Source organism: Lepidochelys kempii, chromosome 5 (assembly GCF_965140265.1).
Source record: "Lepidochelys kempii isolate rLepKem1 chromosome 5, rLepKem1.hap2, whole genome shotgun sequence".
Taxonomy (NCBI): domain Eukaryota; kingdom Metazoa; phylum Chordata; order Testudines; family Cheloniidae; genus Lepidochelys; species Lepidochelys kempii.
Window position 1 is genome coordinate 110,989,216 of NC_133260.1, and position 14,095 is coordinate 111,003,310.

Sequence of the window (14,095 nt, forward strand, 5' to 3'; positions counted from 1 at the left end):
ACTTGTTGACAGGTATTTTGAAATAAATTACCAAAATAATTGAAACTGGAGTGATTATATTGTGTTATTTTGACAAATAACATATGCAGGATTTTGTAGAGTTTTAAAATATCGTGCACAGAAATTTAATTTTTCTGGTGCATAATTCCTCGAGGAGTAAATGCTTTTAGTTTTAAAAGACAGGCATGCCTGCGTCCTCAACAAAAAAACAAATAAACTAAAAACAATGACCATTGTTCTCCCAAAAATTTCACATTCTTATCCCAGGGTTAGTTTTTTCTGGAAGGTTTGGTAACATGTAGGGAAATAAGTTAACCTAGAGTCTCATTAAAGTAAGGATTCTAAATAGAAGTCACAGGAAGATTGGGGGAGGGTCCCTGCCATAAAGAGGAGTTTTTTCCTTCCCCTAGCCCAAGTGCAAGGAGAAATAGGAATACTATAAACATCTCTGTAAGCTACTTAAATGACTTTTAAATCGATAAGTGTTTACTATTTTACCACCTTTGCAGGTGAGGCTGAAGAAAGTGCAAGTCCTGAGTCTTTCTGCATTGTGCCAGGGTAGAAAAACACTCTTTTCTGAGTTATGTGCCTCTGATGGTTGCCGGATGCAGTATTTTCTCCTCCTTTCTAGGGAGACCCTCCCTTTCAATATCTTTCCCATTAGTAATCTGCCTTTATAGCTAGCAGGCAGGAATTTTCAGTATAAAGTATTGGACAGTCTCCAGTATTTAGTCTGAGTCTTGTGAGTGTATATCCAGTTCCTGGAGTCATGTGAAAACATTAGAATCTCAGCTTTCATTTAAAAAATAAAGTTAAGGTTCTAATGCTCTCAGTTGCAGAGAAGCTTGGAAAAAGTGACACACTTGTGGTGGAGGTAAGGAAATCCCAAACCAAGAAGGTAAATAAAGAAACCCAAAAATATATTTTAAAAAATCTGATGATTTTTAAGCCACCCACATGATTTTTGGTAACCTGATGTATGTTTTTAAAAGGATTGGGATTGCAATATTGGGTTACTTCTTCAGTTCTTGATGAATTTGTAGGTCTGCAAACCAGGATAGCATTAAGATTTCTGCATACTTACTGTCTGCTATTATAAGGTAAATTATGAAATGTAAGTTTAACTTCTATATTTAGGACTGAGTGATTTGTTTGGATGCCCATGCCAACCCGGTATCCATTGGCTACAATGGTTGTAATAAATTACCTGAGAGAGAAAAGAATTAACACTGTTTATTTACCACTGCGCTTTTTTGAAAAAAATTGTTTAGACATACTTGTGTTCCCTCCCCCTTTGCCCCATAGTTCTTCTCTCCATTGTGCTGAAGAGCTTTGTCTTGATTTATAATTAAAGTAGTGCTATTTAGAGTTGAAGACCCACTGACTTATTGATTTTCTTCCCTAAATAATTTAAAAGAAATCACAATTCTATCATTATTATTTAGTGTATTTTTATTTGACTTCATTTTTCTTTGTCTTTTATGTGAGTGTTTGTATGTTGATGCTTTTTTCCTGCTGTAGTTATAAGATGTTTGGTATCTTAAAAAGATTTTGAACTAATTTTAAAAAATACTGTAGTACTTCTGTTTTTCACTGACAAAGTATGCTTGGAAGCCCAAAAAGAAATTATTTCTAAATTTGGAAAATATTGGTATTTTGTATTCTGTTTCAGCTGGAGAAGGAGCAACTATGGCATTTAAAATATATGTTCTGAAATATCTAGATCTTTGGGAGTGTGATGGGGTGGCACCCACCACGAGTCTCCCCTGGCTGATTGTGTGTGCCTGCACTTAGTCTGCGGTGACCTCTGTCAGTGGTTTCTCAAGCACGTTTTCAATGACTCAGACCTGTGGCTGAGTCACGCACACTGAGTCTGTATTTGAAACCAACCCTACCCCTTCTGGGGTATGCAGTCCATCAGGGGCCTATCCCAGTACCCCTCCATTGACATCTTTGTGGCCCTCCATGGGCTCAGTCTTTAAATAGTCCTGGTATGATGCCATACCCTGCAGGCCTCCCTGCCTCAGTCCCACAGCCCCTTCTTGACTAGTCTTCAAATAGTCCCTTGACTGTGCTACAGCCCTGTACCGCAGCACTTCCTCCCTGGAGACTCTTCATGCTCTCTGGGTCTTTCTGGCCCCAGCTGTTCTTCTGTCTTCAGTCCCAGCAGCCACCCAGGAGCTCCCTCTTGCTCCCCTGGTGCCTGCCATCAACTGATCTGTCCATGGTCCTGATGCTCCTTCAGCCAGCTCGGAACACAGTCCTCATTCCTCCAGCTCTAGGTGACAACTCACTGTCTCTAGCTCTGCCGTTTCTAGGGCCCTGAGTGGCTACTCCCTGCAGTCTTTCTGATTGGTTGCTTCCCCACAGCCACTCTAGGCCACTTGCAGGAGTTCTCTACTTCCACCTTCTGGGACGGGATGTGGTAGGACTCTGAGGCCTCCAGCAGGGGCCTCTTGCCCTAGTCTGGTGGTTCTCAAACTTTTGTATTAGTGACCCCTTTCACACAGCAATCCTCTGAGTGTGCCCCCCCTTATAAATTAAAAACACATTTTTTATATTTAACACTATTACAAATTCTGGAGGTGAAGTGGGGTTTGGGAGTGGAGGCTGACAGCTCGCAACCGCCCCATAGTAACCTCACAACCCTCTGAGGGGTCAGAACCCCTGCCCTAGTCCACTCTATCACAGGAAATAACGTATACTACCAGTGAGGGGGTTACAAGTAGTTGATGGAAACCAGCTTGGGGCTCAATTAATTGTTGTGTAATTTACGTTAAACTCTTGGATGAGATATTCTTGTAGAGAGCACAACAGTTTAAAATGAAAATTGGTCTTGTAACAAGTTGACACCATGTAAAGTGCAGCTATTACATGGTCCTTTATTACTTCATAAGTATTCTTTTAAATAAAAATTAAAATGATGAAACCCCCCCCCCCCATGCTGCCCCGGTAAATCACATCCTGCTGCCATTGAAATCAATGGAAAATTGTGTAGAGCAGAGCCTGGTACAAACCCTGTTGAAGTCAGTGGAAAGACTCCAATTGACTTCAGTGGGCTTTGGATCAGGCCCTATACACTTATCTTACTGTGGAGCTATGCTTATGGCTCTGTAGTTAAGATTTCAGAAAAGTTCCATTGTGAGCCCTATTTCTAGCCTCCTTATAACTTTGGATATGGACACTAATTTGTCCAAAAATTATGAAATTTACTCTGAAGGTTATGGAGAAATTTTCTGCAAAGTTGGAAGAAAATTCTTTGGTTGATGAGTAATAGAACACTCAAAAGAATACCCTGATTTGAAAACTTGCCCAATACTTATTTGAGTTCCTCTAGTTAAAAAAAGCTTGTTACTACCCTTTCATATTTTCCAGATAGTTAAATCTTGAAAACTAGTATAGAGGCTGCCATTTGAAGGAAATAAGATGTAATTAAGTAAAATAACTAATGATTATTATACATAATGGTAATAGTTATAGCCCTTTGTGTGGGATAGTATATTAGCCTTTAGGATCCCATGTGGAGGTATAGATCTGTTTTGCTGACTCACTCTGGAAATCAGACCACCAGGGGTCAAATTGAAAAATAAAATATAGTGGCACTCTTCCACGCTCTACCCACAAAATAAATTGCCCACTTGAGATACTAAAATCAGCTGCTGCTCTCAGAATTGTGCAGATGTTCAAAATATGTTCACGTATGCTCTCTGGGTTGTGCTCATCTCAATGGATTTGGCTTTTTGATTGAGGAAAAATGTGGTGGTAATCTCCTAAACCCAACCCACTTGTGGTGCCAAAATGAACTTTCACTCACAGTAGATTGTATAGACTTTCATAATATGATATTTTTTCTTCTTTGTTTTATACTTTGATATGGAGTGAAATAATTAATGGTGTCATTTTAAATTATCATCATAGGCATTTGAGCTAACACCCATTGAAATGAATTGGGCAGTTTATACCTCTCAGAGTTCTTGTTTCAGGCTCTTTGCAAACTCAGGCAGACATAGATTTATAGATTCCAAGGCCAGAAGGGGATTATTATGATCATCTAGTCTGACCTCCTATATAACATATTCCATAGCATTTCCCCAAAATAAGTCTTAGAGCATATCTTTTAGAAAAACACCCAATTTTCATTTAAAAATGGTTAGTGATGGAGAATCCACCCCAACTCTGGGTAAAATGTACCAATGGTTAATTACTCTTGTGGTTAAAAAATGACACCTTATTTCCAGTCTGAATTTGTTTAGCTTCAACATCTAGCCATTGGATCATGTTATACCTTTTTCTGCTAGATTGAAGAGTCCATTATTAAATATTTGTTCCCCACGTAGACACTTATAGTCTATAATCAAGTCACCCCTTAACCTTCTCTTTGTCAATCTGAATAGATTGTGGTTTTTGAGTCTATCACTATAAGCATGTTTTCTAATCCTCCAATCATTTTCTTGGCTTTTCTGTGAATCCCCTCCAATTAATCAACATCCCTCTTGTATTGTGGGCACCAGAACTGGACATAGTATTCCATCAGTGTTTTACCAGTACCAAATTCAGAAGTAAAATAACGTCTCCACTCCTGCTTGAGATTTCCTTATGTATTCCAGGATCACGTTAGCTCCGTTGGCCACAGGTCACACTGAGAGCTCATGTTCAAATGATTACCTGCCACAACAATCCTGAAATCTTTTTTAGAGTCCTTGATTCCCAGGATAGAGTCATCCATCCTTTAAGTATCATCTACGTTCTTTGTTCCTAGATGTATACATTTATTTTAGCCATATTAAAATGCATATTGTTCGCTTGCTCCTAGTTTACCAAGCAATTCAGATCGCTCTGAATCAGTGACCTGTCTTCTTCCTTATTTACTACTCCCTCAGTGTTTGTGTCATCTGCAAACTGTATCCATGATGATTTTATGTTTTCTTCTAGGTCATTGATAGAAATGTTAAATAGCGTAGGGCCAAGAACTGATCGCTGAAGGACTCCACTGGAAATACACCTTCTCAATGACTATTCTCCATTTACAATTACATTTTAGACATATCAATTAGCCAGGATTTAATCGATTTAATGTATGCCATGTTAATTTTATGTCGTTCTAGTTTTTAATCAAAATACTGTGCAGTGCCAAGTCAAATGCTTTACAGAAGTCTAAATATGTTACGTCAACATTAATACCTTTATCAACCAAATTTGTAGTCTCATAAAAAAAATATATCAAGTTAGTTTGACAGGATCTATTTTCCATACACCCATGTTGATTTGCATTATATTACCCTCCTTTAATTCTTTATTAACTATTACTATCAGCCACTTCATTATCTTCCCCGTTCGGAATCATTGTAGTCCTGACAGGGTTATAATTACCCAGGTCTTCCCGTTTACCCATTTTAAAAACTGTCACAATATTAGTTTTTTTTCCAGTCTTCAGGAACTTCCCCTGTGCTCTAAGACTTATTTAATATCAACATTAATGGAATAGCAATCATCTCAGCCAGCTCTTTAAAAACTTTGGGTGCAAGTTATCTGAACTTGCTGATTTAAAAATGTCTGACTTTTGTAGTTTCTGTTTAAATCCTCCAGAGCTACGAGTAGAATGGAAAGAGTGTTGTCACCATATGATGAGACTGTATCATCTGCTTTTTCTCCAAATACACAACAGAAATACTAATTGAACACTTCTGCCTTTTCATTATTATTATTGATACTTCAATGGACAAATACCATTGTTTGTTTGGAGGTCCAGATGAAGGTGGTTGGGACTCAGCAGGAGGGGTGTCTGGGTGTAAGGGGGCTAGAGCTCAGCAGGGGGTTCTGGTGTGGGGGGGCTCAGTGATGGGGTCCAGATGCTGGGGGAGTGAGGCTCAGTGGGGTGGGGATCCAGGTGTAGCTGTTTGGGGTGTGGATCTGGGTGCGGGTGGCAGGAGGGTCTAGGTATGAGGGGGTTTGGATGCACAGAAGTTGGGCAAATGTGAGAGTAGCTCCCTGTACAGTGATTCCTCCCCCTGCAGCTGAGGAGCAATGGGTGCGGGAAGTATGGGCTGGGGGGAGTTTGCAGAGCTTCCTACAGCTGGGGGAGAAATGTGGGGATGGGTCTGATCCAGCCCTGGTTGCCGTGCAGGGGAAGAAGTCGTCCTGTCCTCCCCAGCCCAGCCAGGACTAGCAGCTGAGCCTGGTGCAGGGTAGGAGCCACCAGCCGGGTCTTCCCCAGTCCTGCTCCCTACCTCACAGTGATTTACCTTTCTGCCAGCTGCACTGGGCACCCGAAACATACTGCTCGGGAGGGTCGCATGACCGCTCTTGTGGCTTCCTTTTGCTTCCTCATCAGAAAGTTATTTTTCTACAGGGAAGCAAAAAAATCTGAGGGAGATATAAATTATGCGCAGTGGCGCAGAATTCCCCCAGGAGTAGTAGTTGCATGGAGATCTTGTTTATCCTGAAAGAGCCCAGCTGGTTCAGTTGTGGCACATCTTAAAGTGTAAGTGTGCACTTTTAAAGAGCCTGGCAAGGCATTTCAGGATAATGCTTTCAAGATGTGCAGTAACAAGTACTTCTGTGGAGGATTTTTTTGAGCACAAAATGCAGGAGATACTTCATAATGCTGAGCAAAGTCTTTTACTAAAGATTTGACTTCTGATTTGTTTTCTTACCTCAAAACTTGACAACTAGAAATCTAAGAACTGAACGTATCTTAAAGCAATAGACAATGCCACAAGATAATGGCATTTTTAGTCTAAATTAACTGTATGGATTGCCCCTTTTTTGGCCTGGCTTTAGTAACTTCATGAATGTGTTTAATTTTGTCTGTCTTTAAGTTTCAGCACTTTCTCTACTAGGAGCTGAACTCCAGCACTTCTGCTGAATTAAAGGTGACTTGTAAGGGAGTTCAAAACAAAACAAAGCTGATATATGGCCTTTCTTCCTTACAATGGAAGAAGGATTGAAAGGCTCTTGTTGCTTGTTTCTACACTAGAAATATCAGGAATGCGAATTCCCATGCCACGTGGGCGGAAGAATTCCCTGTCAAAATCTGTAAAGCCACCAAATCTTTCAAATTCTTCCATGATACATGTGTGCTGGCATGATACATGTGTGCTTCCATGATACGTGTGTGCTGGCATCAGCCCCGTGCTGCTCCTGGCTTGCGGGGAGGGCCCTGGCTTCAGCCCCACACCGCTCCCAGCTGGGACAGGGACAGGAGCTGCTGGCTTAAGCTCCATGCCGCTCCCGGCTTCAGCGCTGGGGCTCGGAGCACCGAGTTTCAGATGTGGACTCCGCAGCCCCCCTGAAAGGGCTTGCAAACCCCCAGGGGCTGCGAACCCCCAGTTGAGAACTGCTGCTCTAGTCATCCATAGTGTTTATGGTAGACAAGAGCTGAATATCTAATTTTGGGGGATAATAGCACTCTTTTTGAAACACCCCACTCCTGGTTGTCTTCATACACCATAGAGAAGCAAAAATGGCACAACCCCTCCCCCACTTTTATTTTATTTTTTTGCAAGCTTATAATATTGGTTCACCAGTCTCTGTTACATGACTTAAGTGCTTTCCTGCTTCAAGGCTCAAGTCTGTGAGTATTCCCATTCCTGTCAAGCAGGTGCTTCAGTGCTTTTCCTGAATCAGTACCTCGGTGGAATTACTGTGGTTTTTGTGATCTGTCAAATGCAGTTTGGTGGCAGTGATATAATTCACTTTACAGCAACTACAGTATTTTGGTATTTCCTTGTGCCCCCCCCCCCCCACTCCCCTCGCTTTGGTATTGCTGAAGCCCAATGCATTGGGGGAGGGGAAGTGGGGATGTTTTACTAGTTGTTAAGAAAAAGGCCTGGAACCCAGAATGGGCATGTCTTCTGATTTGGCCTAAGCCTCTAGCTCCTTGTATGATCTTAGAGCAAGTCATTTTGAATACTTTGAGCATAAGTCATCTCAAATGGAAAACTGCTGTAAGAGGGAAGAAAAAACACATGGCTTAAAGACAGACATTGCATCTAAGCTGTATTTGGTTGAAAATTCCTTACCAGTGCCGTGATCGTTTCTGCTACTGCTGTTGTTAACCACTGTGAGGGATATTGCAACCCCATACAGTAACTTTTGGGACCATTGTATTAAATTTATGAATGGTTTATATATGACTGTCTTCTACTCCCTCAAGGAGGGTTTCCACAGCTGCTCCATGAACTAAAACCTTGGGGTGGGGGGGTGATTAAGTGGGTTACTAAGACTATAAATAAGGCTACGATTTAGTCACAGAGGCCACAGAAGTCATGGAACCGTGACTTCAGCAGTGGGGAGTTGCAAGGTCCCTCACAGGCAGTGGGTTAGCTCACAGCTCCTGGCCACCGATCCTCATTTTGTCCTGGATATTTTTAGTAAAAGTCAGGGACAGGTCACAGCTTCAGTGAATTTTTCCTTTTTCCCTGTGACCTGTCCCTGGCTTTTACTAAAAATATCCGTGACAAAATCTTAGCCTTAACTATAAACAACTCCAGAGAGGGTACCACCCCTGGAATAATTTGCACATATTGGTTCATACTGGGTTTTCCAGAGACAAAGAGATAAAGAAAGAACTTTGGATGTGTAAAGGCTGAGTTTACACTCACGGTCTTCGTTTTGATTCCGCAAATGGATGGGACTTTTGGTACTAAAGGGACCCCATCCTTGCTGGAAGGTTGGAAGGGATGTTGGCTTAGCAGAGTTCTTATGTGGGCAGTGGTCAATTTCTGGAATTTTTAGTAAGCGTGTAGGAAACTTTTGTTGTTTTTATGTTTTCTCTGTAATGTTTTTATCCTTAAAATATACTATGTTGAGGAAGAGCTGTGTTATAACTTGTGACTGCTGTCAGTACACTGTTCATAACCGTAGGAGAGAAAGCAACTCACAGAGGCAGTCTAGCTTGCTGGAGATATCACAGTGTATGGCAGGGATCATATCCCTCAGATTCATTTGGTGTTATTCCTTTTTATTCCTAATGGTGGCTAGATTGAATGATAGTCAGTGACAGTTTTTGTATACTATGTACATACATTACATACAGAATTTTAGGTTGCAAAATCAAGCACTCAAAAATTAGGTAATTCTAGAATTAAGGTTACCTGTGCAGTCTTAAAATCATTACTCAGAAGGGAGTGGGACATAGGTCCCTTCCCAGAGACAGATGGCTGGAGGCCTGAGACTGACTGGGCACTTCTGGAGTAGACCATTGAGGAGGAATATTGATGTAGTTACCCTGAAACTGTGACAACCACCTAATTTAGGATAAAACTGTCTGGTGCACATGAATGAAATCCATAATTCTAAATGTGGAAAACTAATATCTGTATTTTAATAAAATGCAAGAACAGTGCATTTTCAACTTAATTTTAACCTAAAATTAATTTAAAAATTAATTTAAAATCTATTCTCAGCTGCAGTTTTAAAATGGGGAGGATAATAACACTCCCTTTCTTGTGGGATGTGGATTTTCTTTTCATTGGCATTATCCTGGATTTAGCCTTTCCTTACCTTAAGGCTTTGATTCTCAGCCTAGGGGTTGTCAAAAGGGGTGAAAGAGTCATGAGCATAGTGTATTTGCCATATTGCTAGTTTGCTAGAACATCCCAAAATGGAAAAGGAGTACTAGCATGGAAAAGGTTGAAAACACAACCTTACTGAAGTGAGTTCTAATACTCTCTTACTGATACTTAGAGATCCTCAATCTCGCTGCTTCTAATGCAGCTATATTTAAAAATCTTTGTTTCATGAAGGAGGAATTTGTCCTCTGTGTTACTTGTTCTCTGTCAAAATGCTCTGCTTCTAGTAAAAGCTATTTTTTGCTGCAAGATCAGAAAGTTCTCAGTATCATTAGAAGTCTCTATCCTTGATATAAGAGACTGTATTCTTCCAGCAGGGGAGCTGAATTTGGGAGTTGAGATTGCTGTTCTGGTGAAGGAGTGAATTGCATTTCTTTTATACCTAGAACTGAAGGAGGAGTGAGAGCGGTCATTGAAGACTTATTGATTGGCATTTATTTTACTATTTCTGCACTAATACTTTTAAATTGGTTTTTCTTTGTTGAGTTGGACATCTCTGTTGAAACAAGCAAGTAAATACGTCATCCTGAGCAGTGAAGTCACTGGACTTTTCTCTAAAATATAGTTCTTAATAATATAACTTTTGAATATTCATACTAATAGTTCATTATTCTGTAAAAGTTACATGCTAAACATACATATTTTGTATTGTTTATTTCTCTCTGTCTTTTTAAGGCTGATAAAGAATTTGTATGGTCTTTGTGGAAACGCCTCCAGGTGGCAAATCCAGATCTTACACAAGCAGTCAGCTTGGTGGTGGAAAGGTGAGCTTGAAGACTTTGTGTGATTTTTTTAAAAATCAAATACGCTAGGTATCTCTTCTGTTTGATGCCACATAGTTTCATGTTTAAAAAACATTGTAAAAAAGTCTTAAACTTCTGAAATTATCTAGATCCTGTAATTTGTAAGAATGGTATCTTTAAACTTTGTCAAGACTCCCTAAAGCCTGAGAGAGGTTGCTTTTTTAAAAGCAAATCTAAATAAACTTTAAAACTCTGTGCTTTCATCCAGACTGCTCCTTATGCATTGAACAATGTTCCTAATCTTATATAAAAGGAGTCTATCCTCACATCCCTCAGATTCATTTGGTGTTATTCGTTTTTATTCCTAATGGTGGCTAGATTGAATGATAGTCAGTGACAGTTTTTGTATACTATGTACATACATGACATACAGAATTTTAGGTTGCAAAATCAAGCACTCAAAAATTAGGTAATTCTAGAATTAAGGTTACCTGTGCAACTGTAATTCTGTTCCCTGGTACATAAGCATTTTGGTATGGTCTTTAATTAAATGATCACATACTGTTTTTTCCACAGGATCCCTGCATTATTCAGTGGACAGGATGGACAGTGCTAAGTGAAAGAAGCAGCTGTTCAACACTTCTTTCTGTCTCCAAGCCCTGTACTGAATAAATAATATCTTATTTACTGATGGCATTCATCACCATAGTGCATCCGGTTCTTAAAAATATTAATGAATTTAGCACCATAATATATGATTGCCTTACAGATATTAATAAATTTATCTGCACATTATTTCTGTGACCTAGGGAAGTATGGTATCCCTATTTTGCAGATGGGGAATTGAGCCACACAGATACGTTCTGAGGCCAAAATTAGAAGAAGTGTTCATTAATTGTTGGTGCTCAACTTAAGATAGCTGTGACCTGACTTTCATAGAGATTCTAATCACCTGAAACTTCCACTGATTTCAGGTAGAGTTGTGAGTGTTCATCACTTAAGAAAATTTTGCCTGAGTTGTCTCAAGTTGGACAACCAGAAAATAAGGAAAACAGTTAGTGGCCAACTCTAAAAATTTTGCATTAAGTGCGTTGCCCAACATCACGTAGAAGGTCTGTGGTACAGCAAGATACAACCCAGTTCTTGTGCACCCCAGTCTGGTGCCTTAACCACAAAACCCTTTTTTGATTGCTGCAGTTCCCTGCCGTAATCACCAGTCATCAACATCTGCTGTGAATATGGCCTGGGTTCTACAGTCAACAGCTCACTCACTGTTTTACTCTGTCTCATTTGCCATCCATCCTCTGCACTGAAAGAAGAAATGATTGTGTGGTAAAAATAGTATGTGATCATATAGTTTAAGTCTACAGAATAATGCATACAGACAAGGTGACATAAATTGATGTTGCATAGGCAACTTGGCTGCATTAGAACATTCAGAAAATGTAGGAGTAATTCTAGAACAAGTTCTGCTGTGTATGTTCAAACGATGACTTTCTGTGATTTATAGCTTGTCCAAATCTGGACATATTTTCATGAGGACAGAAGATATTTCTCTGATCCCGGGACTGTTCCCCTACCAAATGTAAAGTTTTATTCCAAATCCCAGGGGTGCTAGAGCTGTTAAAAAAACAGTCACACTTTTTTTTAACTTTGGCAAAACTGTTTCTTGCTATCTTCATTCTTGGAAATGGCTGAACCACTTTTGCTAAAAACTATTTATGTAAAAATATTAATCTGAGGCAGAGAGCAAACACAGAAAACTGAAAGCTGATTGCATGATGTTTGGTAAAGTTATAAGAAGGTGAAAACAGGGAACTATAATGAGAAGTGTTCGACTGCCTTATCTATAGGTGTTGGGTATGTCCCTTGCCCTATAATTATAAAAGGAGTGTGTGTGTATTACATACAAAAATGAATTAAAAGGAAGTTACTTAGGGCAAAGACAAGCTCACAAAAGTTAGGAAATGCCATTGAGTTGTATAGATTGTAGTCAAACACTGAACTATAGTTCAGACACTTTTATAGTCTCTTGTCCCCCCTTCCTCCAAATTTTCTTCCTAGGATTTTTTTCACACTTAATTGTTGCCTCATATTTTAAATTTGTTAGTATGCGATTCAGGACAGGGACTGTCATTATGTATTTGTCATCCTAGTTAGCATGATGGAGCCCTAGTCCTAAATGGGGCATTTGACTGTTACTTTAATATAAATTCAATATTTTATTACTATTTATTATTTCAGTTCTCTGGTTACTATCATGAAAAACCTATGTGTTATTCTTTTATATATTCTATAGTTGCTAGAAAATAAAAGAGCATGGTAGGTAAGGAAACATTCCATAATATTATTTTATGGTGCGTCTATTGATTTTTCTAGAGTCGAAAATTGAAATATGTTTTGGAATATTCTTTTTTTTTTTTTTTTTTTTTGCGTTTATGCAATGTGTGTTGTCCATTTTTGGCTGTTGAGTCTCCTATTCTGATTTTGTTTCGTACGCAAAAGCGTGGTGACAGTACTGTTCATGCACCTCTCTAATCCTAAGTGCACTCTTTTGCTTCTGTTCCTTAAAAGAACAGTTTGATGCAGTAGAACTGCTGTTGTGAATTCAAAGGTATGAATGTCAAAGGTGTGTGTGTAATGTCTTTATGATATGTCTCCCCCATTTTCTTGGCCAGAATTATGGAATTTCCAATTGCCTCTGGAGCATTTTTCCCAGATCTTAGCATAACTGCAGATGATCCTGGAGCAGGGTTTGGAAGTTGAGTTACTGCTAGGAATACCCATTCAGTGCAGATATGATTAATAAAACTCATAGCTTTGCACCTGATTATGGAGGTTTTGGTTTTTGATTTATAGAGCGCCTAATAAAGGGAGACTTTTCACTCTTTAAAACATTTTTTTAATCCTTTTTTTGTTTGAGGGGCTAGTCCTCTCTCCAGCAATCGCGTATAGCCCTAACTTTACCTATAAATCTCTTTTTCCTCTTTTTGCTCCTGTAACTGGGTTGTCTAGGCACTGCCTCTTTGTGGCCTGTCGGAATGGCTCACTCCAGTGCAGGTCCCTAATAGTTGGGTGTTGACCTCACAGGTCTGGTGTTGTGGTACCGTAGCACTCTGGCTATGGCACACTTGAGCCCTGTCTAGGAAAACTAGTGAACTTCAAAATAAGGATCATCCACGGATTCACTGGTGGGAGTCTGCTCTGGGCTTGTCTCTGTGTGGCTAATCTCTTCTTCATAGTCTTCCTGGGCTTAGTTGCCCAACCACCAAATAGCTTGTTTAGGCAGCAAACTTCCATAGGGTCTTGCCTGGAAGCTGGTTTTCCTCGCCGAGCAAGTAGCAGAACTCTCTCTTCCTTCCTGGTTGTGAGACTCTCAAAGGGGTACCCAGAACTGAGTTATCTTGTTACCCCCCTGCCAGAGAGACTTGCTTAACTGGGTGTCAGTTTCCTGATGCCACCGGTCAGTTAGCCACCCCAGCAATCTCCTCAGGGCTCTGCTGGCCCTTACTTTGGCTTGCAGGTTAACAATAGGTACACCCTGAACCACACCGTGAAGTATCCCCATTGTAGTATCCACCCCCTGTCTCTGGACACTCTCGGATATTACCAGGTTTGCTATCCCCCAGGGGACAGTGTATACACAAGTTTGTTTGATTCAACTGAGAGTCAGCTCTTATATAATATTGTAGCACTGAGATATAGTGAAAAAAATCTTTGATAATAAACTTAAGGTAAAAATTTAACAAATAGTGAGTAAGGATAGGTTTCAGAGTAGCA

At 39.9% G+C, this 14,095-nt stretch overlaps 1 protein-coding gene across 1 annotated transcript in view; it reads left to right on the top strand.

Annotated features, from left to right (window-relative positions):
• Window positions 1-14,095, top strand: part of CNTLN (centlein) — a 284,446-nt gene that overhangs the window by 13,932 nt on the left and 256,419 nt on the right. Inside the window, exon 2 of the mRNA XM_073345467.1 lies at window positions 10,248-10,336. Within this exon, the coding sequence (XP_073201568.1) occupies window positions 10,248-10,336 (89 nt within the window). The remainder of the gene's footprint in view (window positions 1-10,247; window positions 10,337-14,095) is intronic.